Source organism: Narcine bancroftii, chromosome 1 (genome assembly GCF_036971445.1).
Source record: "Narcine bancroftii isolate sNarBan1 chromosome 1, sNarBan1.hap1, whole genome shotgun sequence".
NCBI lineage: Eukaryota > Metazoa > Chordata > Chondrichthyes > Torpediniformes > Narcinidae > Narcine > Narcine bancroftii.
Genome location: NC_091469.1, coordinates 341,806,005 through 341,832,468, shown reverse-complemented (window position 1 = coordinate 341,832,468; position 26,464 = coordinate 341,806,005). Strand labels below are relative to the sequence as shown.

General features: G+C 39.4%; 1 protein-coding gene across 1 annotated transcript; it reads left to right on the top strand.

Annotated features, from left to right (window-relative positions):
* The first annotated feature begins 6,842 nt into the window (after positions 1–6,842).
* Positions 6,843–9,112, top strand: LOC138752384 (C-C chemokine receptor type 4-like). The gene is made up of 2 exons (XM_069915267.1): positions 6,843–6,935; positions 7,893–9,112. The coding sequence occupies exon 2, from the start codon at positions 7,905–7,907 to the stop codon at positions 8,943–8,945; it is 1,041 nt and encodes a 346-aa protein (XP_069771368.1). The 5' UTR covers positions 6,843–6,935; positions 7,893–7,904; the 3' UTR covers positions 8,946–9,112.
* The last annotated feature ends 17,352 nt before the right edge of the window (positions 9,113–26,464 follow it).

Below are 26,464 nucleotides of genomic sequence, written 5' to 3'. Positions count from 1 at the left end.
AATCATGTGTGCTTTTTCAGAAATATCCAAAAAGAAAGGGTGTCTATAATTTGGAATCGCCAAATCTATAGCGGTTGTAAGAGCTTGCTTAAGTAGAATAAAACTCATCTCAGCCTGTGCAGTCCAATCAAGTGTAGCTCCCAGATTTCTCATCCCCTGCTCATTCACCAAAGTTCGCAGTGGATGTGTCAACTCACCATACAATGGGATAAACTGCCTACTATAACCTGTCAAACCAAAAAACGAAAGCATTTCCTTAACTGTCTTTGGTTTTGGATGATGTAGTATCGCTGTATGATGCACAGGGGATATCCCTGTACCTTTCGCTGAGACCATTCTTCCTAATAAGGAGATCACTTGTCTACAACATTGCAACTTTAAATGAGAGACTTTAAAACCTGCCTTGAACAGCTGCTCTAGCAGGAGTTTTGTGGCCTCCAAATAGGAGACAGACTTAGGTGCTGCCAATAAGATATCATCTACATACTGGATCAGAACTACCCCTCATGGCAGTACTAGCCCCCCCAGCTGTTCTTTCAAAACCTGATTGAAAATCCCTGGGGATAAGATAAAGCCCTGCGGGAGGCAAGTATAACATAACTTTATACCTCTATACGTAAAGGAAAACACATCTCTAAACTGTTCTGCCAGCGGAAAACAAAAGAAAGCATTTGCTAAATCTATACAAGAGAACCACTTGTGGTCAGGGATTAAAGAAGTCATGGCGGTATATGGGTTTGGTACTGCAACTGTGGGTGTTCGCACAATACCATTAATGCACCTTAAGTCATGGGCCATCCGATATTTGCCCGTGTCCTGTTTCGGAACAGGTAAGATGGGTGTATTCCAACTCGAACACGAATGTTCCAACACCCTTGAATACATAAGGCCATCAATGGTATCTGCCAGACCCACCTCAGCTTCAGGTTTATGGGGATACTGTGTCTGCCAAATGGGAGTATAATCTGAAAGTTCAAATGTTATGGGATCAACCTGCTGGCAAAAACCCACATCTGCTGGCCCCACTGACCAAAGGTCCTCAGGGATAGAATCTAACATAGGGGCAGAGTCAGGTTGATCCATCCTTTCTCTACCATGAAAGCATACAATCTGTCTATGCTCAAGGAGGACCCGATCATTTGAAGGGTACAAAATCCTGTAAGCCTGACCAGATAGAGAGAACTGCACTGTCGGTAATTGAGTGTCTGATCAGTCCCTCAAGGACATCAAGTTTTGACACATCGGTCCCAAATCTTTTGCCTGGTGATTAGTGCCAATTGCAAGAGTGACATGAGGAATGGCCTCACCCGCCATCACATACCACTCCAGCTGCTCAGATGTCAGTGCCACCGTAGCGGCCACTCCCTCCTTTCCTACCACTATGTAGTCCAAATTAATCTCCCATTGCATGCCCTCTACCTCTTCATAAAAGGCATGCTGATAAATTTCATCCCCATCTCTATCGTAAAAGAGGGTAACATGGAGGGGGTCTGAGGGAGGGGTATATGGGTGTAACATCTGGATCCATGGCTTCCATTGATTATAAAACTTTAGCAGCCATCCCCTCTGTGGGTCCTTCGGTTCCAGCAGTCCCCAGTAAATGTCGGCCCATAGTCCCTCAGATGTGGATCCTGACAGTAACATCTGGGAACTGGAACAAAGTGTAGTTACTGAACAGTTCATTGAATACCCATTTGGAAAGGTGACCTCTATTCCACTGGGTTCGCAAAGGATCGATGCTCCACACCTGACCAGCAGATCTCTGCCCAAAAGATTAGTAGGGCACATTGCTGACAGAATATATTGATGTGCAAAAGTGTGTCCTGCCACAGAAGTCACTAGTGGTGTAAAAAACGGCAGATTTTCTGGTGTACCTGAGAACCCTATCAACTGGACGCTAGAGGATGACTTTTTAGATTGAAACTAAGCATCAGTAAGTGTTGAAAATCTGGCACCCGTATCCACTAAAAAGGATACTTCCATGTCCAACACTTTAATCTGCAGGAAGGGGTCTGCCAACCTAGCCTGCTCTTAGGTGCTCGGGCCCCGTCACTGTGGGTAACATTGCTCCTCCTCCATCAGCAATGGGAATTGTCTCATCGGAGCTAGAGCTGCATGGGGTGCCTGATGTACTGGGGGTGGCACTGACGATCTCTGGGGCTGGACCCAAGGCTCATATTGTGGTGGTCCATATCCCCTTCCCCCAGTGTCCTGAGGACCCCATGCTAGGGGGAACTCTCTCTTCCAGTGTCCTGGTTGACCACATCCAAAACATACGGCTGGCTGCACTCGTGGAACACCCCGACCTCTCCCTCTTACTCAGAATCCCCCCATTGGACCTCCAGTCGTGCCCCCATAGGTGGGACCCGGTGCCCAATTTGGGGCCGGGTGCCAATTCATATTATTCCCTTGTGGTGGCTGCGGTGGCTGCTGAATCATCTGGTTCTCACCCTTTGAGGAATTCTTTTTTGCCTCATTTGCCTTTTTCCTAGCCTCTTCCAATTGAAGCTTAAGGAGTTGCACTTGTGCAGACTCCGTAATTTGTTTGTCCTTCTTTTGCTTAGCCCTATAACGCTTCATGTGATGGGTCAAATGCAGCCCGCTCGTTACTGCAGACCTAAATAGTGTAGTCTGCAAGGGATCTGTGGCTGGGTGTACTCCTGCTTTATCCATCCAACTCTCCTTACACTGACTCAAAAAGGTCAAGATCTCCTCATCCTCTGACTCCTTTTGTCTATTGTGAGGAGTGGGGGTGGTGTGATCCTCTGACATTCCTACCGAGAAGCCATTCTCAAGTGTCTGTTCTTGCTCTCTCTCATTTGTTTTTTTTCCAGTCGCATACTAGTTTCCCTTACTTTACATACATCATTCTGTATTTCCTTCGTTAACTCCTTCATTTCCTCCACCCTTTCCTGCATAACTCTCTTAAGTCTCTCCTTCGCCTCCTGGAGTTCGTGACCTACTAATTCAGTGACATTCACTATTCCCTCATTTATCTGCATCACTGGCATCTGGGGAATCGGATAAGGTGGTGGCAATGTCTCTGGTAACTTTAGATCTAGCGGGGCTGATGGCTTAACCTCCCCTGTCACCTCCTTCCCCATTTTCTCCTTTGTGATAGGGGATGCCTTTTTAGTAGCATGCTGAAGGTCTGTTTCCACAGCCATGCAAGCCAATGTCATATTATGTAAATATGCTCTCCTCTGCTCCTTCGCTTCCTTCTGTTGTTTAAATTTTCTTCTATTCAAGATAGGCCCTTGTCCCTCTTTCTCATGTTCCTGTACCTCCTTTTTCACCTCCCTTCAATTTACCTTGAACTTTCACACTTTCCTACAAACACAAAAGGAAAACTTATCACAATACTAAAACAAGTAACTATTATACAATATTGAAGAAGAAAAACTTAGCACACTACTAAAAAACATAACTATTATACAATATTGAACAAGGAAAACTTAGCACACTACTAAAAAACGTAACTATTATACAATATGTTCACTAAATCTATTTGGCCAAGAACTCTAACTTTTATATCTATGTCTCTACTAGGGGACTCTAACCCCTATTTTTTCAGGGGCCTCTAACCCCTGGGTTTTTCAGGGGCCTCTAACCCCTGTTTCTCTTGGGGGCCTCTAACCCCCATTTTCTCCAAGGGGACTCTAACCCCTGGGTTTTTTAAGCTTTATTTATTGGCTTCTACTAGGACTTTTGCAGAGTGGTGACAACACACAATTTTATCATTGCCAATAGCAGACCTTCGTTTAAACAGGTGTCTGCTTACCTCCTTTTGTTGAGTGGCCACTTGTTGTTATCACCACACCACAATCGACCGTTGTTTCGTCTCTTTCTCTTCTGTCACTTCTCCATCTTCATCACGTCGGGGTCACCAAATTGTAGGACTCTGGCTTTAACCTACCCTCAATTTAATCTATGTGTCGTCTGAGTCCAGCGAGCTCGTTGAATGAAGTTATAGTAGAAGGTATTCGGTTCAACGATCAGTTTATTACACAGCACAAGAATAAAGCTTAACAGAGCTCTGGTTCAGTCATTAGTTCATAGGTCACCTGCACAGTGAGCTATTCCCCAAGACTGACCTCTACTGTCCAGTCTCTACAGTTTATATAGCTCAACCTTATTAGACAGAACAAAAGTTGGCTTCCATTGCGAGATTTCATTATCATACAGAACAAAAGTTGGCTTTCTTTGCTAGATTTTTTGCATAAGATTTATCACGTAATCTCCTGCTCTGCAGATATCTGGGGTGTAGAGCTCCCATCTTAATCCTCAAGGCCAGAATATCCTGTTGTTTTGATCAGAAATCAATTCATATATCTTTGTTCTCATCTGGCCATATTCTTCTGTTCTATTCAACACCTCCTTCTGTCGTTAGCCTTCTGACTGAGTTAGTTTCCATTCTCTTTGTTTCTGACAGTCTCTGTCAGGATTCTCTTTGTTCTTGTCTGGCCATCGTCTCCTGTGCTCATCAACACCTCCTTTTGCCTTAACATTCCTACTAAATTACAGGGTCGAAGGCTTTGGTGAGGTCAACAAAGGTGATGTAGAGTCCTTTGTTTTGTTCTCTGCACTTTTCTTGGAGCTGTCTGAGGGCAAAGGCCATGTCAGTAGTTCCTCTGTTTGCGCGAAAGTCGCACTGTGATTCTGGGAGAACATTCTCGGCGACACTAGGTATTATTCTATTTAGGAGAATCCTAGCGAAGATTTTGCCTGCAATGGAGAGCAGCGTGTTTCCCCTGTAGTTTGAGCAGTCTGATTTCTCGCTTTTGTTTTTGTACAGGGTGATGATGATGGCATCACGAAGATCCTGAGGCAGTTTTCTTGGTCCCAACAAAGCTTGAAATACTCATGCAGTTTGACATGCAGAGTTTTGCCGCCAGCCTTCCAGACCTCTGGGGGGGATTCCATCTATACCTGCTGCTTTGCCACTTTTCAGTTGTTCAATTGCCTTATATGTCTCTTCCCAGATGAGCAGGAAAGGGCTTTGGCAAATACTAGAGCGCATCGGATGCCCCCCAAAGTTCTTCAACATGGTTATCCAACTGCACGAAAACCAACAAGGTCGGGTCAGATGCAGCAATGAGCTCTCTGAACCCTTCTCCATTAACAATGGCGTGAAGCAAGGCTGCGTTCTCGCACCAACCCTCTTTTCAATCTTCTTCAGCATGATGCTGAACCAAGCCATGAAAGACCTCAACAATGAAGATGCTGTTTACATCCGGTACCGCACGGATGGCAGTCTCTTCAATCTGAGGCGCCTGCAAGCTCACACCAAGACACAAGAGAAACTTGTCCGTGAACTACTCTTTGCAAATGATGCCGCTTTAGTTGCCCATTCAGAGCCAGCTCTTCAGCGCTTGACGTCCTGTTTTGCGGAAACTGCCAAAATGTTTGACCTGGAAGTCAGCCTGAAGAAAACTGAGGTCCTCCATCAGCCAGCTCCCCACCATGACTACCAGCCCCCCCCACGTCTCCATCGGTCACACAAAACTCAAAACGGTCAACCAGTTTACCTATCTCGGCTGCACCATTTCATCAGATGCAAGGATCGACAACGAGATAGACAACAGACTCGCCAAGGCAAATAGTGCCTTTGGAAGACAACACAAAAGAGTCAGGAAAAACAACCAACTGAAAAGCCTCACAAAGATAAGCGTATACAGAGCCGTTGTCATACCCACACTGCTGTTTGGCTCCGAATCATGGGTCCTCTACTGGCATCACCTACGGCTCCTAGAACGCTTCCACCAGCGTTGTCTCTGCTCCATCCTCAACATTCATTGGAGCGACTTCATCCCTAACATCGAAGTACTCGAGATGGCAGAGGTCGACAGCATCGAGTCTACGCTGCTGAAGATCCAGCTGCGCTGGGTGGGTCACGTCTCCAGAATGGAGGACCATCGCCTTCCCAAGTTCGTGTTATATGACGAGCTCTCCACTGGCCACCGTGACAGAGGTGCACCAAAGAAGAGGTACAAGGACTGCCTAAAGAAATCTCTTGGTGCCTGCCACATTGACCACCACCAGTGGGCTGATATCGCCTCAAACCGTGCATCTTGGCGCCTCACAGTTCGGCGGGCAGCAACCTCCTTTGAAGAAGACCGCAGAGCTCACCTCACTGACAAAAGACAAAGGAGGAAAAACCCAACACCCAACCCCAACCAACCAATTTTCCCCTGCAACTGCTGCAACCGTGTCTGCCTGTCCCGCATCGGACTTGTCAGCCACAAACGAGCCTGCAGCTGACGTGGACATTTACCCCCTCCATAAATCTTCATCCGTGAAGCCAAGCCAAGACCTACTAAATTGTTTCATACATATCCTCTCTGTATTTTGGGAGCAGGCAATTCTAAACCTACTGTAATCATCCAACTTTGCTACATACTGTGGCTGCCCCTTACTTACATGACTCTTTCCCTTCACCATGAGGTAAATATTAAATTGTTACATAGTACTGGATTCATGTATACAAACTGAATAGTACATAAGCATATATTCTACATATTTTCTATGATTAATTAACCCCTATATTCCAACAACAGGAAGGCACAGCAGCTCCTGCATTTCCTAAGGAGGCTGAGGAAGACAAGGCTAACAACTCCCATCTTGACACCTTTATACAGGAGCACAATTGAGAGTATCCTATCTGGCTGAATCATTGTGTGGTATAATATTCAGAACATAATTTAAAAAAGGGGAGAAGATCCTGAGGAAGATGTTTCATCAGGTTGTGATTATACAATTAGATAACTAACTTGAATTTGATAAGATCTCTGATATGCGGCAAGCAGACAGGAAATGCTGCATTTCCTTGTTCGTACTTCAAGTTCATCATTCTTTCCAACTAAGAACTTCGTGAATGTAGATTAATAATTTTGCTGGATACCAAAGAAACAGCAACTTTCTTGTCTCCAAGAAAAGTAAGTACTATTTATTCATGTTAATTTGTATTTAAATAGATCATTTCAAATAAATTATCTATATGGATTATTAACATAATCAGAATTTATTGTCTTGAACATATCATGAAATTTATTGTTTTTTGGCAGCATTATAGTGCAAACATTTATTTAAACCACATTTCAAACTAAGTAAAATTGTGCATTAAAAAGAAAAACAAAAATAGATAGTGTCTGTCGTTCATTGTTCATTCAGAAAACTGATGGCAGAGGGGAAAAAGCTGTCCTTGTGCTGCTGAGTGGACATCTTCAAGTTGATTTCCTTTTTTTCCCAATGGTAGCAGAGTGAAGAAACATGGCCTGGGTGATGGGGATCTTCGAGGATAGAGGCTGCTTTCTTAAGATACTCCCTTTTGTAGATGTTCTCAGTGGAATGAAGACTAGTGCCCATGTTGTCACAAGTCAAGTTAACAACCCTCTGGATTTTTTCCCTGTCCTGAGCATTGGCACCTCCATATCAGACAGTGATACAACTAGTTAGAATGCTCTCTATGGTACACCTTTAGAAATTTTTCAGAGTCTTTGGTGACATAATGAATCTCCTCAAATTCCTCACAAAGTATAGCCACTGGAGAGCATTCTAGAGGGAACTAATTCTTGTTTCTGTGCCTTGGTCCCATTGACTGGAAGGTGTTGTTGCTATCCTTTAAGAGATACAGCATGGTAACAGGTACTTTCATCTTGAACCCACGCCACACAAATGCACCAATTAGCCTACAAACCCTGTAAATTTTTGGAGGGTGGGAGGAAATTGGAGTACTCAGAGAAAACCAATGCAGGTCACAGGGAGAATGCACAAACTGCTTACAGACAGTATCTGATTCAAACCTGGGTTGCTGGCACTGTAATAGCGTTGCACTGTTGATCAACTCATAGAAAGGAGAAAATAATGACTAACAGATATCCCTATATTTCCAGTTGAATGAAAAAATGAATATCACAATGACTACAAATGGAATGCCAGATGAATCCAACAGTTATTACGATTACAATGAAGACAAGTATTTTCCATGTATCTTGGAATCTGCAAAGAACTCTGGTGGAGGTTTCTTGTCATCACTTTATTCAGTGGTGTTTTTGTTTGGGCTCCCAGGCAACATTCTGGTTTTATGGATTCTGCTAAAGTACAAGCAGCTGTGGAGCATGACAAACATTTACCTACTCAATTTGGCAATATCTGATTTGCTTTTTGTCATATCACTTCCATTCTGGGCATATTTTGCAGAAAATCAATGGATTTTCGGAGATACCTGCTGTAAAATCATTAATACTTTTTATGTCCTTGGTTATTATGGTGAAATTATGTTCATAAGCCTAATAAGCATAGACCGCTACTTTGCAATTGTTTATGCTATGATTTCCAACAAGATGAGGTCTGCTTTAAATGGTCTTATTTCAAGCATAGCTATATGGTTTATAGCTATTCTAGCATCACTTCCCACTCTGATATATACCCAAACAAACCTTTTGGATGGAAGAATCATCTGCCACCCTTTTCTGTCAGAATGGACATATTTTATCATTTTTAAAGAGAATGTATTGGGTTTTTTGATTCCTTTGATTATAATGCTTTTCTGTTATATAAGAATAGTTATAACCCTGCTTAAGAACAAAAGTAACAAGAAGCACAGGGCGATAAAAGTTGTATTTATTGTTGTGATTGTTTTTTTCATTTGCTGGACACCACATAACATAATACAGCTACTGATATCATTGAAAGAATTGAATGTTTTAAGTGGTTGCGATATTATGATAAGGCTCTCATTTGCACAGAAGATAACTGAATCCATCACATTTGTACACTGTTGCTTGAACCCAATCATATATGCTTTTCTGGGTCAAAATTTCAGGTCTTATCTCCACAGAATTTTTTATTTGCCTTCAGTATTTAGATCTAAAGCCTCCCATGAGTTTACTACTTCAGTCCATTCAAAATCCAGTGGTGACCATCAATCATCCAGATTAATATAGTTCACTTTCCTGTCTTATAATCAATGTATACATTCTGTTCATTAATTTGTATAAAATTTAAGCCATTTGTAAGCTGTGAGTAAATATAAAGCCATCTGCTTGCCCTGCTCATTGGTGTTTTTTCATTCTAATTTCTCAATTCAAATTAAATCAGTCTTAAGAGTTTTGTCACCTTTGTAATACCTTAGTGTGATGTTTCTTTTTGTAATAAAGAAACTTGGGTTCTTTTTATTTAAAAAAAAATTATTAGCTTCACCACCTCACAGAGGCATCCATTTTGAAACTTCTCTGAGCTGCGACAACTCATCTCCAACTCCCTCTGGAGGTCAGGATTATCATTAGCACTCTATCATTACATCCCCTTTTCTTGTGATGTTTAATCTAACAACATGACACACTAATACAGTATTCATTTCAATTTAAAGTTCAACACAAACATAAACACAAACATCAGCAGTAGAAACTTTTAAGTGTGCAGTTCTTTTTCTTTTAGAGATTCAGTCTATCAGGTGCTTTGATAACATGTGTGGATCTTCTTAACACAGGTGTTTGTGTCAGCTCTGCTGGCCCACTACTATCTGGCACTGGTGGTGTTTCCTCTGTTGCTGTGCAGGCTGGATCCTTTGTTTCTGCATTGTCTTTTGCATTTACAGCAGGCTCTTTCAATTCCTCCTTGGTACTTGGACTTCCTCTGTTCTTTCTTTTTCAATCTTTTTATTGGTTTTGGAAAAATTAATATGTTCAGGTTACAGTAAATTAAAATTACATATAGTAAGTAACGGTAAACAAGATATATATTATTGATTTTTTTTTTAAAAGGAAAAGAAGAAATCCATAAATAATCTAATTTCTAACCCCAACCTAATATATGAGCAATTACTATAAAAGTCAGGTGTCAACTACTAATTTCAATACAAATAGGTTCAGAAAAATAGTAAATGAAAAAGGAAAAATATTAGTAAAGACCAAAAATAATTCATCTATAAATTTTGAAAATAATTTTAAAAAGGATCCTAAAGAGGAAAAAATCATACTCATTTTAGTAGTTGAACATATAATTTTCTCAAGAGGAAGGGATGCTATCAAATCCAATAACTATTTATGGGGGGGACAACATCTTTCCACTGCAGCAAATGGGCCTTCTAGCAATCAGGGGAGCAGGGATGGGATTGAGATGGAGTCAAAATTGTATCCATAGGTCCACTCACTTTGGAAAAATAGCAATAAAAGGGCTCAGAGACAGATTTATATCAAGAATTAAAAATAGTGTACTAAAAATCTCTTTCCAGTAGTTACAAGGGGAGGGACCTGACCAGAACATATGATATAAAGTATCTGCCTGAGTTGGATACTTATCACATTTAGAGGATATATAGGGTTATAATTTAGCTAATTGAACTTTGCAATAGTGGCCCTATGGACTACATTAAATTGTAATAAGGAATGTCTAGCTCAGAGATTGGATGACTGCATTTTTCAAAATAGACTCCCATGTATCTTCAGCAAGCAGCAGTTGAAAGCCATGTTCCCAAACTTTCTTAATGTTAGATAAAGAACTATCGCTAATAAGTAATTCATAAAGGGCTGAAAGCAGTCCTTTCTGATTAGGTCTAAAATTATATACTTCCCAGATAAGGCTAACATCTAAATCTTGGGAAGCCTTAACATTAAGGAGTTTAAGAAGCTCCTAATCTGTAAATAGCAAAATAAAATGTTGATTAGGCCATTTAAATTTGGCAGAAGCAAGGATTTGGGCTACATGTATGTCCAAGAAAGATTGAATACCCAACGTAAAATTAGACTAATTAATACAAATCTATGATAATCAAAGTGCTTTCTAAATTGGAACCAAATACACAAAAAGGCAAATGAGCTCCAAGATTTGAGATAAGAGAACGTCATTTAATGGTTTTCATTTCTAAGTCAATCCTTCTTGAGGCACCTGAATATTCATTATGATGAATCCAAATAATAATATATCTACTGTTTGCTGCCCAATAATAAAGTCCCAAATTAGGTATTGCCAAGACCCCATTTCTTTTAGTATTTTGAAGGATTCTTTTTTTCAAATGGGGACACTTATCTTTCATATAAAAGAGGAAATAAGTGAATCTAATGAATCAAAAAAAGATCTCAGAGCAAATATTGAACAGCTTGAAAATGTACATAAACTTAGGCAGGATATTCATCTTAATAATATTAACCCTCTTCATTAACATCACCGAAAGAGGAGACCATTGAGATAAGGATTTCTTAAAGTAATTCAATAAAGTAAGAACATTTTCCTTAAACGAGTTAGTGATCTTTCTAGTAATAGTAATACTGAGATAATTAATTTTTTAATCAATTTTAAAAGGGATATAGGGGTCAAAAGAACACAAGAAGAATCCAATAGGAATAATTCAATCTTCTGGAAATTCAATTTGTAACCTGAGAATTGATTAAGAAGTGATAAGGTCTCTGGAATTGAACAGTCAGGATTGGAGATAGATATATACGTAGAAGATCATGAGCATAAAGAGATACTTTATGGATAGTTCCAGCTCGAGAGATTCCTGAAATATTAGCTGATTGCTAAAAAAGACAAAGCTAGTGGCTCCAAAGCCAAATTAAGTAAGAGTAGACATAGAGGACAACCCTGTCTGGTTCCCAAAATAGTTTAAGAGGTTTAGATTTAATAGAATTAGAAAACATTGAAGCTTTAGGGGATGAATATGTTAATTTAATCCAATTAACAAATTGGAAACTAGGTTTAATTTCTGCAATACACAGAAATAATCTCCACTCAACCTATCAAATGCTTTTTCAGCATCCAGAGAGAGAATACATTTGAAAGACAAGATAGTAGGGGAATAAATAATCCATAAAAGTCGATGAACATTGAATTGTGAATAACATACTTTGATTAATCCCACCTGATCCTCAGAAATAATGAGAGGCATTATATTTTGAAACTTGGAAGCTGTAGTAATAGCTACAGAGGGGAAGCAAGAGAACGAGACTGTGAGTCAGTTTCACTTTTAGCGGTTTAATTTGAAAAGCCCGCAATGCACCTTATAAGGCGGCCAGCAAGTCCCACTTCTGCATGGGCGGTGATGTAATGACACGGCCAAGTGCACGTGCGCAGTCCCTCTGACCACAAGGGAAGCAAAACCCAATGGCACCATCTTGACGCCATGACAAACATGGAGCCTATTCTCCTGCATCGCAGTGTGTGCCGCCACATCCCACCCCCCCCCATAGAACCGGCTCTAGTGTCCCATTGTCCCTGAGCATTGTGGGGTCGTGCCTTTGTGCCTTTAGGAGGTCGCCCCTGGCGTTTGGGCTGACGTGGTACAATCTGCTGGCTGAGGTCCAGATGTGCTGGTTTCAGCCTGTCCACTGTGAACAGTTCCTCCCTACCCCCAATGTCCAGTGTGAAAGTTTAGCCTGAGTTATGTAGGACCTTGTAAGGGCCTTCATAAGGTCATTGGACGGGGTAGAATGCGGACCACGGTGGATGAATACAAAGTCTGTTGTTGATGTCTTTCGGGATGGATGCCGACCGGCATCCATGATGTGAGAGTGTGAGAGTCCCATAAGTCTTATAACGATGCTTTCCCCTCGATGCCTGAGTCTTGGGACAGAGGGAAGAATTTACTTGGCAGAGTTAGTGAGGCACAGTCTGTAAGCTGACTTCATGTGGCAGTGGAAACGCTTGATGAATGCATTGGACTGTGGATGATAGGTGGCGGTGTGATGCAGCTTGATGCCCAGGAGCATTGCAAGCTGTGTCCACAGTGCGGACGTGAACTGCCCCCCCACCCACCCGTCAATGGTTATGTGGGCTGGTACCCCAAACCTCGTGATCCAATTCACAAGCAGTGCCCTGGCTCAGGAATCAGTTGAGGTAGCCTTTAAAGGGATGGCTTTCGGCCATCTCGTGGTGCGGTCTATTACTGCGAAGAGGTACCGGGTGTCTCAGGAGACGGGCAGCAGGCCCATGGTGTCGACATGTATATGTTCAAACTGCCTCTTCAGAGGGTCGAACTGGTGGACCGGGATCTTGACATGACGGTGAACTTTGGATGCTTGATGCTGGGTGCAATTGTGAGCCACCTGAGCGACTTGTTTTCTCAGGCCATGCCACATGAACCTCTCCACTATCATATGGGTTGTGGCTTTTATGGATGGGTGCATGAGGACATGAGCAGCCTTGAAAATTCGGTGCCTCCATTGCTGTGGCACTACCAGACGCGGTGTGCCAGTGGAGACATCACACAGAAGCATGTCGGGGCTGTCTGGCAGATTGAATTATTTGAAGCAGAGGCCAGTGATGGCTGTGCGGAAGGCCTGCATCTCCTCGTCCTCTTTTTGGGTCTGTTTGCAGCCCAGTGGATAAGGACTGGACAGCAGTTTGGGAGAGTGTGTCAGCCACGACATTGTCCTTGCCGGCGAGGAGCCAGATGCTGGTGGTGAACTCAGGTATGTAGGATAGGTGGCGTTGTTGGCATGCTGACCGGGGGTCCTTGGTCATGGTGAAGGCATGGGTGATGGGCTTGTAGTCCCTGAAAACTATGAATGGCCTGCCCTCTAGAAAATACTGAAAGTGCCTGATTGCCAGGTAGAGCGTCAGGAGCTCCCTGTAGAATGTGCTGTATTTAAGTTCGGGGGGGGCGCAGGTGGCGGCTGAAAAAGACCAGTGGCCTCCACGACCTTAGAAGGATTGCTCAAGGATACCCCCCCGATGGCTGTCGCTGATGCGCCCACGGTGAGTGCTGTGGGTACATCTGATCTGCGCCGCCACACAGCTAGGATCATAGATAAAATCTTAGCATCAAAATTTTAATGAATTTTGATCTATAAAAGGAATGGGCTAACGGATCTTTATTCTTTCTAAGAATAAGAGAAATAATAACTTCATAAAAGGTTTGCGGCAAACATGTCCACTATTTAAAGACTGAGTAAAAACCGAATCTAAGTAAAGTGTCAATAAATAAGAAAAAGAATTATAAAACTCCACTGGGAAACCATCCAGGCCCAGACTTTCACCAAACTGTAACGTGTTAATGGCTGCCCCAATCTCTTGCTGTGAGACAGGCTGCTCCAATTCACCTTTATTATCTGAGGAGACTGGAGTTTGTCAAAAAAATTCCATATTGAAGTTCAATCTTGAGCAAGATCAGAACAATACTATTTAGAATAAAACTGGTAAAAAGTATGATTTATTTTGCCATGGTGGCAAGTAATTTTACTGTCAGTTGTATGGATCTCAGCAATAAGTTGTTTAGAAATCTGGCCTTTAATTTGGCTCACTGAAAGTTTATCAACCTTATCCCCATGAACATAATATTCATATTTAGATTATAAGAACTGGGCTTGTATAGGTTAATTAAGTAATAAATCATATCTAGGTTTAAGTTCAACCCTCTTTTTAAAAAGCTCGTGTTTTGGAGTTGGACCATAATGTTGGTCAAGAAGTTTTAATTTAGTAGCCAAATTATCTCGCTCAGAGTTTGCCTTTCTTCTAAGATTAGCCCATATAGGAAATAATTTGACCTCTAATAAAAGCTTTAAAGGCATCTTCGTCAGAAAGTCAGAAATCTCTGAAGAGGTATTTTCATTAAAAAGGAAAATATGATTTGATCTTTCATAAATTCCAAAAACATCAGTCAGATAATGAGAGGATTAAATCAACATTGTCCTACCAGTCTTATGTAAGTCTGGGATATTAAAAGATAAAACTACCAGGCTATAGTCAGCAATGATTATACTTTCATAATTACAAGAATCAACAGTAGGAATTAATTGTTTATCCATCAGAAAGTAATTAATATGTTATAGGTGTGGTGAAACTTAGAAAAGAAGGAAAACTCTTTATCATCAGGGTTAAAAAAAAATTTCCATGTATCAATAATACCAGATTGTAACATAAACGAATTAATAAGAGCAGCTGACTTATTTAAACCAGTGGATTTGCAAAACAGTTGAGAATTGGATCAAGCCAACAATTGAAGCTGCTGGGGATAACCTAAGAGTATTTGACCATCCCCTGTTCTGACTGTGTAGGATCTTGGATTTACTTCCTCCTGAACAGAAGCCTTTTGTCCCAGGTGTTGGAATCTCTGAGTCTCACTGTGTCACATTGTGCCAGTGGCCTTTAGCCACTGACAAACTGCAATAGTTTGCCTTTTGACTCCATTGCAGACACTTTTGTTTCTGTTTGATATCTCTGTTTTGATTGAGTCTGCAAGGTAGGGAAGTGTGGTACATAGTCTATGTCTCATCAGAAGCTCAGCGGGTGACAGGCATATCACATTCAAGTGGTGAAGCTTGGTACCTCATCAGAACAAGATAGGGATCTGAGCCACTGTCTTGTGCTTTCTTTTTTTAAATTTTATTTTATTTTTCACACTGTGAACCATATCAATCAAAATACATACAAACATTTCGCTCTTAAATATACACAGTGGCATGTTCTCCCCTTTATTCCACCCCCCCCCCACCTTCCCACCCCCTCCAAACCCATTAAATTTCAACATATACAATACAATAAACCCATTAAACAATGTCAACACACAATCAAAATAATCAAGAAAATTGTGACATCTACTTTAAGACACTGGATCAAGTCATTATGTCTTCTTATCATTTTATTATTTTAGGCGGTGGAGGTCTGAGACAAGACCTCTCTGTTATGTTCCATGTACGGTTCCCAAATTTGTTCAAATAATGTGACGTTATTTTTTTAATTATATGTTATTTTTTCCAATGGAATACATTTATTCATTTCTATGTACCATTGCTGTACTCTCAGGCTCTCTCTTCTGATTTCCAGGTTGACATTATACATTTTTTTGCTACAGCTAAGGCTATCATAATAAATCTTTTTTGCGCTTCATCCAGTTTGAGGCCTAATTCTTTACTTTGTATATTACTTAGAAGAAAGATCTCTGGATTTTTTGGTATGTTGCTTTTTGTGATTTTATTTAATACCTGATTTAGATCTTCCCAAAACTTTTTCACTTTCTCACATGCTCAAATTGCATGTACTGTTGTTCCAGTTTCCTTCTTACAGTGAAAACATCTATCTGATACTGTTGGGTCCAATTTTTTTTTTAAACTTTTGGGGCATGATATATAACCTGTTAACCAATTATACTGTATCATGCGTAACCTTGTGTTTATTATATTTTTCATAGTTCCAGAGCATAACTTTTCCTATGTTTCATTTTTTATCTTTATGTTTAAATCTTTTTCCCACATTTGTTCAAATGTTAATAAATTATTTCCTAAAAAACAATTTTCTATTCTTTTAATTCCTTTTCTCTCCCATTCTCTAAAGGAAAGGTTATCTATTGTAAAAGGGATTAGCTGAATTTCCTTCAATAATAATTTTGGTAGTAGGTAATTTGTTTTTTTTTCCTTTCTAAGTGAATCTTCTTCCATATATTGAGTAAATGATGCAGTACTGATGAGCTTTTATATTGCACCAGCTTTTCATCCCACTTATAAAGTATATGTTCCAGTGCCTTCTCCCCTATTTTATCTAGCTCTATTTTAGTCCAATCTGGTTTTTGCCACGTCTGATAAAAATTTGATAAATACCTTAATTGTGCTGCTCTATAATAATTTTTAAAGTTTGGTAACTGCAAACCACCTTGTTTGTACCACTCTGTTAATTTATCTAACGCAATCCTCGGTTTCCCCACTTTCCATAAAAATTTCCTTATTATTCTCTTTAGTTCATTGAAGAATTTCTCTGTTAAGGGAATTGGTAAAAATTGAAATAAGTATTGTATCCTTGGAAAGACATTCATTTTAATGCAATTTACCCTCCCTATCAACATTAGTGGTAATTCTTTCCAATGTTCTAAGTCTTCCTGTAATTTCTTCATTAATGGCTAATAAGTTAATTTAATTTAATTTGGCTTAATTTATTATCTAATCGAATACCTAGGTATCGGATTGCTTGTGTATGCCATTTAAATGGTGATTCTTCTTTAAATTCTGTATAATTCCCATTACTCATTGGCATCGCTTCACTTTTATTTGTGTTGATCTTGTCCCCGATATTTCTCCATATTCCTTCAATTTATAATGTAGTTCTTTTATTGATATTTCTGGTTCTGTTAAGTATACTATGATGTCATCTTAAACAAACTGATTTTATACTCCACCTTTATTTTTATCCATTTTATTTTATTTTCTGTTCTTATCAGTTCTGCCAATAGTTCTATTGCTAAAGTGAACAGTGAGGGAGATAATGGACATCGTTGCCTAGTTGACCTACTTAATTTAAATTGGTTTGATAAATATCCATTTACTGTCACCTTCGCCAATGGTTCATTATACAATGCTTTAATCCAATTAATATATTTTTCTGGTAGTTTGAACCTCTATAATACTTTGAATAAATAATTCCATACTACCCTGTCAAAGGCTTTTTTCTGCATCTAAAGTAACAGTCACTGTTGGCATCTTATTTCCTTGAAGTACATGAATTAAATTAATAAATTTACAGACATTATCCACTGTTCGTTTTTTCTTAATAAATCCAGTTTGATCTTGTTTTACTATTTTTGATACACAGTCGGCCAATCTGTTTGCTAATAATTTTGCTATTATCTTATAATCTGAATTAAGTAGAGATATTGGTCTATATAATGCTGGTGTTAGTGGATCCTTCCCCGTCTTTGGTATTACTGTAATTATTGCTGTCTTACATGAATCTGGCAAGTTTTCTGTTTCTTCAATCTGGTTCATTACTTCCAGGAGAGGAGGAATTAATAACTCTTTAAATATTTTATACTAGAGCAAATAGTCGAGTGCCTCGGATGCCCCCCCAAGTTCCTCAACATGGTTATCCAACTGCACGAAAACCAACAAGGTCGGGTCAGATACAGCAATGAGCTCTCTGAACCCTTCTCCATTGACAACGGCGTGAAGCAAGGCTGCGTCCTCGCACCAACCCTCTTTACTATCTTCTTCAACATGATGCTGAAACAAGCCATGAAAGACCTCAACAATGAAGATGCTGTTTACATCTGGTACCGCACAGATGGCAGTCTCTTCAATCTGAGGCGCCTACAAGCTCATACCAAGACACAAGAGCAACTTGTCCGTGAACTACTCTTTGCAGACGATGCTGCTTTAGTTGCCCATTCAGAGCCAGCTCTCCAGCGCTTAACGTCCTGTTTTGCAGAAACTGCCAAAATGTTTGGCCTGGAAGTCAGCCTGAAGAAAACTGAGGTCCTCCATCAGCCAGCTCCCCACCATGACCACCAGCCCCCCCCCCCGCCCCCCCCCATATCTCCATTGGGCACACAGAACTCAAAACGGTCAACCAGTTTACCTACCTCGGCTGCACCATTTCATCTGATGCAAGGATTGACAAAGAGATAGACAACAGACTCCCAAGGCAAATAGCGCCATTGGAAGACTACACGAAAGAGTCTGGAAAAACAAACACCTGAAGAAACACACAAAGATCAGTGTGTACAGAGCCATTGTCATACCCATGCTCCTGTTCAGCTCTGAATCATGGGTCCTCTACTGGCATCACCTACAGCTCCTAGAACGCTTCCATCAGCACTGTCTCTGCTCCATCCTCAACATTCATTGGAATGACTTCATCACCACATCGAAGTACTCGAGCTGGCAGAGTCCGCAAGCATCGAATCCATGCTGCTGAAGACCCAACTGCGCTGGATGGGTCACATCTCCAGAATGGAGGACCATCACCTTCCCAAGATCGTGTTCTATGGCGAGCTCTCCACTGGCCACCGAGACAGAGGTGCACCAAAGAAGAGGTACAGGGACTGCTTAAAGAAATCTCTTGGTGCCTGCCACATTGACCACCACCAGTGAGCTGATATCGCCTCCAACCGTGCATCTTGGCGCCTCACAGTTCGGTGGGCAGCAACCTCCTTTGAAGAAGACTGCAGAGCCCACCTCAATGACAAAAGACAAAGGAGGAAAAACCCAACACCCAACCCCAACCAACAAATTTTCCCTTGCAACCGCTGCAACCGTGCCTGCCTGTCCCGCGTCGGACTTGTCAGTCACCAACAAGCCTGCAGCAAACATGGACATACCCCTCCATAAATCTTCATCCGTGAAGCCAAGCCAAAGAAGAAGAAAGAAAAAGAAAGAAATATTTTATAGAATTCTATTGGGAATCCATCCTCTCCAGGCGTTTTATTGTTCGGCATCTTTTTTTTAAATTTTGTATTTCCTCTATTTCATATGGTTTTATCAGCTTGTTTTGCTCCACTTCTTGTAATTTTGGCAGTTCAATTTTAGCTAAAAACTCTTCTATTTTGTCATCTTTCCCCTCGTTCTCAGTTTGGTATAATTGTTGATAAAATTCCTTAAAGTTCTCATTAATCACCATTGGATTATATGTAATTTGTTTGTCCTTTTTCCTTGATGCCAATACAATTCTTTTAGTTGCCAGGCTAATATTTTGTGTGTTTTTTCTCCAAGCTCATAATACTTTTGCTTTATTTTCATTATGTTCTTCTCCACCTTATATGTTTGTAATGTTTTGTATTTTATTTTTTTGTCCACCAATTCTCTTCTTTTTGTTATATCGTCCCATGTTGCTAGTTCTTTTTCTGTACTTACTATCTCCCTTTCCAACTGTTCTATTTCCCGATTGAAGTCCTTTTTCATCTTAGTTACGTAACTTATTATCTGCCCTCTTATGAAGGCTTTCATTGCATCCCGTAATATAAATTTGTCTTTCACTGATTCCATATTTATTTCAAAATACATTTTAATTTGGCATTCAATAAATTCTCTAAATTCCTGTCTTTTAAGTAGCATGGAGATTAATCTCCATCTATATGTTCTTGGTGGGATGTCCTCCAGTTCTATTGCTAATAACAGAGGTGAGTGATCAGATAGCAATCTAGCTTTATATTCAGTTTTCCTAACTCTCCCTTGAATATGGGTCGACAACAAAAACATATCAATCCTTGAGTATGTTTTATGCCTACTCGAATAATATGAGTATTCCTTCTCCCTTGGGTGCTTCCTCCTCCATATATCCATAAGTTTCATTTCCTGCATTGATTTAACCATAAATTTGGCCACTTTATTCATTTTGCTAGTCTTTTAACCAGTTTTATCCAACATTGGGTCCAAATTAAGGTTAAAATCCCTTCCTATCAATATATTCCCCTGCGTAAATCTTCAAAAACAATATCTTGCCTAAACTTATGATCCTCTTCATTAGGTGCATATATATTGATCAAATTCCAGAATTCTGACTATATCTATCATTTTATTATTACATAGCTCCCTGCTGGATCTATTATTTCCTCCTCTATTTTGATTGGTACATTTTTATTAATTAATATAACTACTCCTCTGGCTTTTGAATTATATGATGCTGCCGTTACGTGCCCTACCCAGTCTCTCCTTAATTTATTATGTTCCACTTCAGTTAGATGTGTTCCCTGCACAAATGCTATGTCTATTTTTTTCTTTATTCAGGAAATTTAATAGCCTTTTTCATTCAATTTGGTGATGTATTACATTAATATTTATAGCCATATAGTTCAACATGTCCATCTCATATTCTGTTTACACCTCATTTCTGCTTCCTCACCACCACCTTCCCCCCTTTTCCCCATTTCCATCTCTCAGTTTTCCCTTTTTGAACTATGACAACACTTTTAAAACATAAAATACTTCAACTCCCATATCTAAAATTACCTTAACCACAAATGTCTCCCCCCCCCCCCCCCTGAATTGCCCCTTGTCCCTTGCTGGGCAACCACAACTCCCCTCTCCATTTGGATTGGGAACCAGCTTGCAAGCATCAACTGATTTCACAATGACTGTTATTCTCCAGAAAATACTTTTATCTTCACGAATAACAAAGCTCACCCTCTTTCCCCCTACTTCCTTTCTTCCCTTTTCTTTCCCTTCTTTAGTTCTTACTTGTACATTATTTTTACATCTTTATATGTAGTTTGTCATCGTTCTTCATTCTTGTTACATCTCTTAATCTCTCTGTCTGTTTTGCAGGCGTTCTGCAAATTCTCGTGCTTTCTCCGGATCCAAGAACAGTCTGCTTTGCTGCCCCGGGATAACTATTTTAAGCACAGCTGGATATCTTAACATAAATTTATAGCCTTTTTTCCATAGGATCGATTTTGCTGCGTTAAACTCCTTCCTCTTCTTTAAGAGTTCAAAACTTATGTCTGGGTAAAAAAAAATATTTTTTGACCCTTGTATTCCAATGGTTATTTTGTTCCTTGCCCTCTCCAATATATTTTCTCTTGTCGTGTACCTCAGAAATTTTATTAGAACAGATCTTGGTTTTTGTTATGTCTGTGGTTTCGGGGCTAGTGTTCTGTGTACCCTTTCTATTTCCATTCCTTCCTGTATTTCTGGCATTCCCAGGACCTTTGGGATCCATTCTTTTATAAATTCTTTCATATTTGTGCCTTCTTCATCTTCCTTTAGGCCCACCATCTTTATGTTGTTTCACCTACTATAATTTTCCATTATATCAATTTTCTGAGCCAACTACTCCTGTGACTCTAACTTTTTTGTCACTTTCTTCCAATTTTCTTCTTAAGTCATTCACTTCCATTTCTACAGCCATTTCTCATTCTTCCACATTTTCTAATCTTTTCCCTATTTCTGTCATGACCAGCTCTATTCTACTCACTTTTTCTTCTGTACTTTTCATTTCACTAAATTCTAATGTCAGCCAATCTTTTAATGCTCTCATTTGTTCTTGAAATTTTTAAAAATCTATATATTGTCCATCTATTTTACCTTCTATTTCTCTGTGCAGAGCTTTGTCTTCTTCTTCCTCTTCTTCTGTGTCTGCACCTGTGTTTGTATCTTTTACTTCTCTTCCTTGTTTCTGTGTCTCTTCTGACTTTCTTGTTGAGTTGCTTGCCTCACTTTGCTGGGCGTCTTCTTGTATGGCTTCTTGCTTTTGGTCCTCTTCTTCTAGGCTAGTCATCTGTTGAGCCTCCTGTTGCTGTTCTTCTTTCCTATCACTCCCTTTCCTGTCGCTTTCCTCTTCTTCCAGCTGAGAGCCCTGATGTCAGGCATCCCTCAGCTGGTCACACTTTGTTAGTTCGCTCCTCAACTGGGCACCCCTCCTGTCGGTGTTTTCTTTTTCCTTAGTATGCACAGTCGTGCACTTCTGTTTGGCTCAGAGAGCCATTTTTGCAGTCCAGCGGTTGGGAGGTCGTGACTCTGAGGGGTCATCACCAACCTTGGGGAGCGGGATCTTTTCTCCACAACAGCTCCTTGTTTCTTCATGCAGGTAAGGCCTCCTCCTTTCTCTTCCAGCGTCTTTTCTTCTTTTTTTCCCATTGTTTTTACTTTTTCCTTCTTGGGTGCCATTTTCTTTCTTTTCTCCACAACTTTATCTTTTATTTGTTATGTTTTGTATTTCTTGAACTTTGTACTTTCTTCACTTGATTTCTTCTTTTCTGTAGAGGGCTGGTATTTTCCTACCGGCCACTACTCCATCACATGACTCCTTCTGTCTTGTGCTTTCTTGATCAACTGTTTAACTATGTGAACTCCTTTTTCTGCTTTACTGTTTGAATGGGGATGCAGAGGATTTTAATTCACATGTCAAAGCTCATACTCTTCAGAAAAGTTCTGGAATTCTCTACAGGTGTAGCATGGTCCATTGTCACTGTAGACAATTTGAGGAATTACATGTCTTGCAAAGATCAATTTCATATATTTTATACACTAGCAGCAGACAGATTAGGAAGCAGCTCAATATCTGGATAGTTTGATAGATTGTCAATATGGGGAATATAGAGATTACAAAAGGTGTAGCTTTAAGGCTTTTGAAGAATATAAAGGTGGATAAGTCTCCGGGACCAGACGGGATCTTCCCCAGGACATTGAGAGAAGTGAAGGAGGAAATAGCAGAGGCTCTGGCGGTAATTTTCCAAATGTCATTAGATATGGGGATAGTGCCGGAGGATTGGCGCATTGCGCACGTGGTTCCGTTATTTAAAAAGGGTTCAAGGAGGAAGCCTGGCAACTATCGGCCTGTAAGTTTGACGTCTGTGGTAGGTAAATTAATGGAGAAAATTCTTAGAGATAGTACTTATAAACATCTGGATAGACAGGGTCTGATCAGGAGCACTCAACATGGATTTGTGGGAGGAAGGTCATGTTTGACCAATCTGATTGAATTTTTTGAAGAGGTGACTAGGAATGTGGATGAGGGTAGCGCAGTGGATGTTGTCTATATGGACTTCAGTAAGGCCTTCGATAAGGTACCACATGGAAGGTTAGTTAGGAAGGTGCAGTCTTTAGGTATAACATTGAACATTGGCTGAAAGGGAGAGGCCAGAGAGTGGTAGTGGATAATTGTCTGTCAGGTTGGAGGCCGGTGACCAGTGGTGTGCCTCAAGGATCTGTATTGGGCCCATTGTTGTTCGTTATATACATTAATGATCTAGATGATGGGGTGGAGAATTGGATTAGTAAATATGCAGACGATACTAAGATAGGTGGAATAGTGGATAATGAAGAAGGTTTTCAAGGATTGCAGAGGGATTTGGGCTGCTTAGAAAAGTGGGCTGAAAAATGGCAGATGGAATTTAATGCTGATAAGTGTGAGGTGCTTCATTTTGGTAAGAAGAATCAGAATAGGACATACGTGGTAAATGGGAGAGCATTGAGGAATACAGAAGAGCAGAAAGATTTAGGAGTGACGGTACATCGTTCCCTGAAGGTAGAAACTCACGTGAATAGGGTGGTGAAGAAGGCTTTTAGTATGCTGGCCTTTATCAATCATTGCATGGAATATAGGAGTTGGGAGGTGATGTTGAGATTGTATAAGACGTTGGTGCATCCTAATTTGGAGTTCTGTGTGCAGTTCTGGTCGCCTAATTATAGGAAGGATATAAACAGAGTGGAGAGAGTGCAGAGAAGGTTTACCAGAATGTTACCTGGGTTTAAGCATCTAGAGTATAGGGAGAGATTGGACAGATTAGGTCTTTATTCTTTGGAGCGTAGAAGGTTGAGAGGGGATTTGATAGAAGTATTTAAGATTATGAAAGGGATAGACAGAGTGGATGTGGATAGACTATTTCCGTTAAGAGGAGGAAAGATTAAAACAAGAGGACATGAGTTAAGAATTAAGGGGCAGAGGTTTAGAGGTAACATGAGGGGGAACTTCTTTACTCAGAGAGTGGTAGCCGTGTGGAATGAGCTTCCGGGAGAAATAGTGGCGGCGAAGTCAATTGTATTATTTAAGAAAAGGTTGGACAGGTATATGGATGAGAAGAAGATGGAGGGTTATGGGCATTGTGCAGGGAGGTGGGACTAGAGAGGGGTGTTTGGTTCGGTGCGGACTAGAAGGGCCTAATGGCCTGTTTCCGTGCTGTAATTGTTATGTTATGTTATGTTAAACCTCCTAATTTATATTTCCATGTTAATAGAGACTATGGACATTTTACCTTTCCATAAAAATCTTCTAATATATTTATTTAATACTCAAAAGAATTTTTGAGGTATTAATATAGGTATTGATTGAAAAAGATGCTGTATTGTGGGAAATATATTCATTTTATACAAATAATTCAATTTATATAAATTTTGTTATTTATTATCCATACAAACTCCTAAATATTTAATCCCATTTGTCAGCAATTTAAATTGAGTGTTTCTTTTGCAAATAGTATAATTACCTATTGTGAGAGGTGTTATTTCACTTTTATCCTAATTTATTTAAAACCTGAAACTGTACCACATTGTTCTAATTTTAAATGTAGCTTTTGTAATGAATTTGCTGGTTCTGTCACATAAATAAACACAATCAGCAAATAAGGTAATCTTATGTTTCTCTTGATTAATTCTAAAAAACCTTAATATCCAGATCCCTACAAATTGCTTTTGTTAAAACAAATAACCCTGGTGACAATGGCCATTTTTGTCGACTAGATCTTGTTGATCGAATTGGGGCAGAGATTTGACCATTTGTCACCACTTTGACTTTAAGTTCATTATACAAAGCATTTATCTAATTTATAAGAAAAATCTCAAAATTATTCCAATATTTTAAATAAAAAATCCTATTCTAATCTATCAAACATCTTTTCTGCATCTCCTGATACTGCTGCTCTTAGATCATCTCTTTTTTTCTGCTAAATGAATTATACTCAATAATCTAGTTATATTACCAGATGACTTTCTTTTTCACAAAACCCATTTGATCCATATTTATCAATTTAGGTAAATAATTGTCCATCTATTTGCAAGAACTTTAGCAATTATCTTATAATCTGAATTCAATAAAGATATGGGTTTATAAGATGATGGTTTTAATAGACCTCTATCTTTTTTGGGTTTCACTGTAATTATTGCTCTTTAAGATGATTCAGGGAGAATATAGGTTTGCAATGCCTGAATTAAAACATCCGTAAACAAGGTCTTCAAACTCTTTATAAAATTCATGGGGAAATCCAACTTCTCAGGGAGATTTATTACTTTATAAAGAACTTAGTGCTTCTTCCACCTCTCAAATAAGGGGAGCATTTAACTCTGCTTGTTCATTTCAATCTAATATTGCTCTATGTGAAAAAAAGTCTTCTATTTTCTGGGATTCTGATTGATATAACTTGGCATAATTTTTTTTAAAGTTTCATAAATTTCTTGAGGTTTATTACTAACAGAATTTGTCTGTTTCCACTGTGTTAATCATTCTTGAAATGTGTTCTGCCTTCAATTGCCAAGAAAGTACCTTATTTGTCCTTTCACCTAACTCATAATATTTCTGTTTCATTCTTGTTATCATTTTTTTCATGTTCTATAGGTTTGGATTGTATTATACTCCAATTTTTTTTTATGAATAAAATTCCTCTTTTTTTCTCTTCAGAATACCTTATTTGGAGTTCTTTTTTTTGAATTAGTTATCTCATTTTCCATTTGTCCCACCTCTCATATAGACTTTTTTTCAATTTAGAAGTATAATGTAATTTATCTTAAATATGACTTTAAAAAATCCCATATAATAAATTTATTAGGTGTGGTTGCACAGTTAGCTTCACAAAAAAATTTGAATTTGTCTTCTAATAAAATCACAAAAATCTGTTATTTTCAGCAATGAAGAATTAAGTCGCCATCTATAAAATCTATAAACCAACCTCTTTATCTGCCATTATGATTGTCCATGTCAATGGAGAGTGATCTGATAATATTCTTGCTTTATATTCAGTTTCAATAATCCTATCCTGTATTTGGTCCGATAGTAAAAACAAGTAAGAGTCATATTTATTGGAGTAAAAAAGAATAATCCTTTTCTCTCAGATGAATTTTTCCTCCTTGCATATATTATATTTAAATCCCTCATGAATGATAAAGTGGCTTTTGCAGCTTTTTTTTTTCCTTGTAGTGACTTTAGTTAATCTATCTAAAGCTGGGTCTAAACATCACTCAAAGTCTCTTACTATTAAAATATTTTCAGAGGCATTTGCTAAACTAAGAAATGTCTCCTGAATACATTTCTTATCAATGTTTGGTGCATAAATATT

What these genes read in the sequence shown, in the direction of transcription:
- LOC138752384 (XM_069915267.1), top strand. Translation starts at nt 7,905, where the DNA reads ATGAATATCACAATGACTACAAATGGAATGCCAGATGAATCCAACAGT.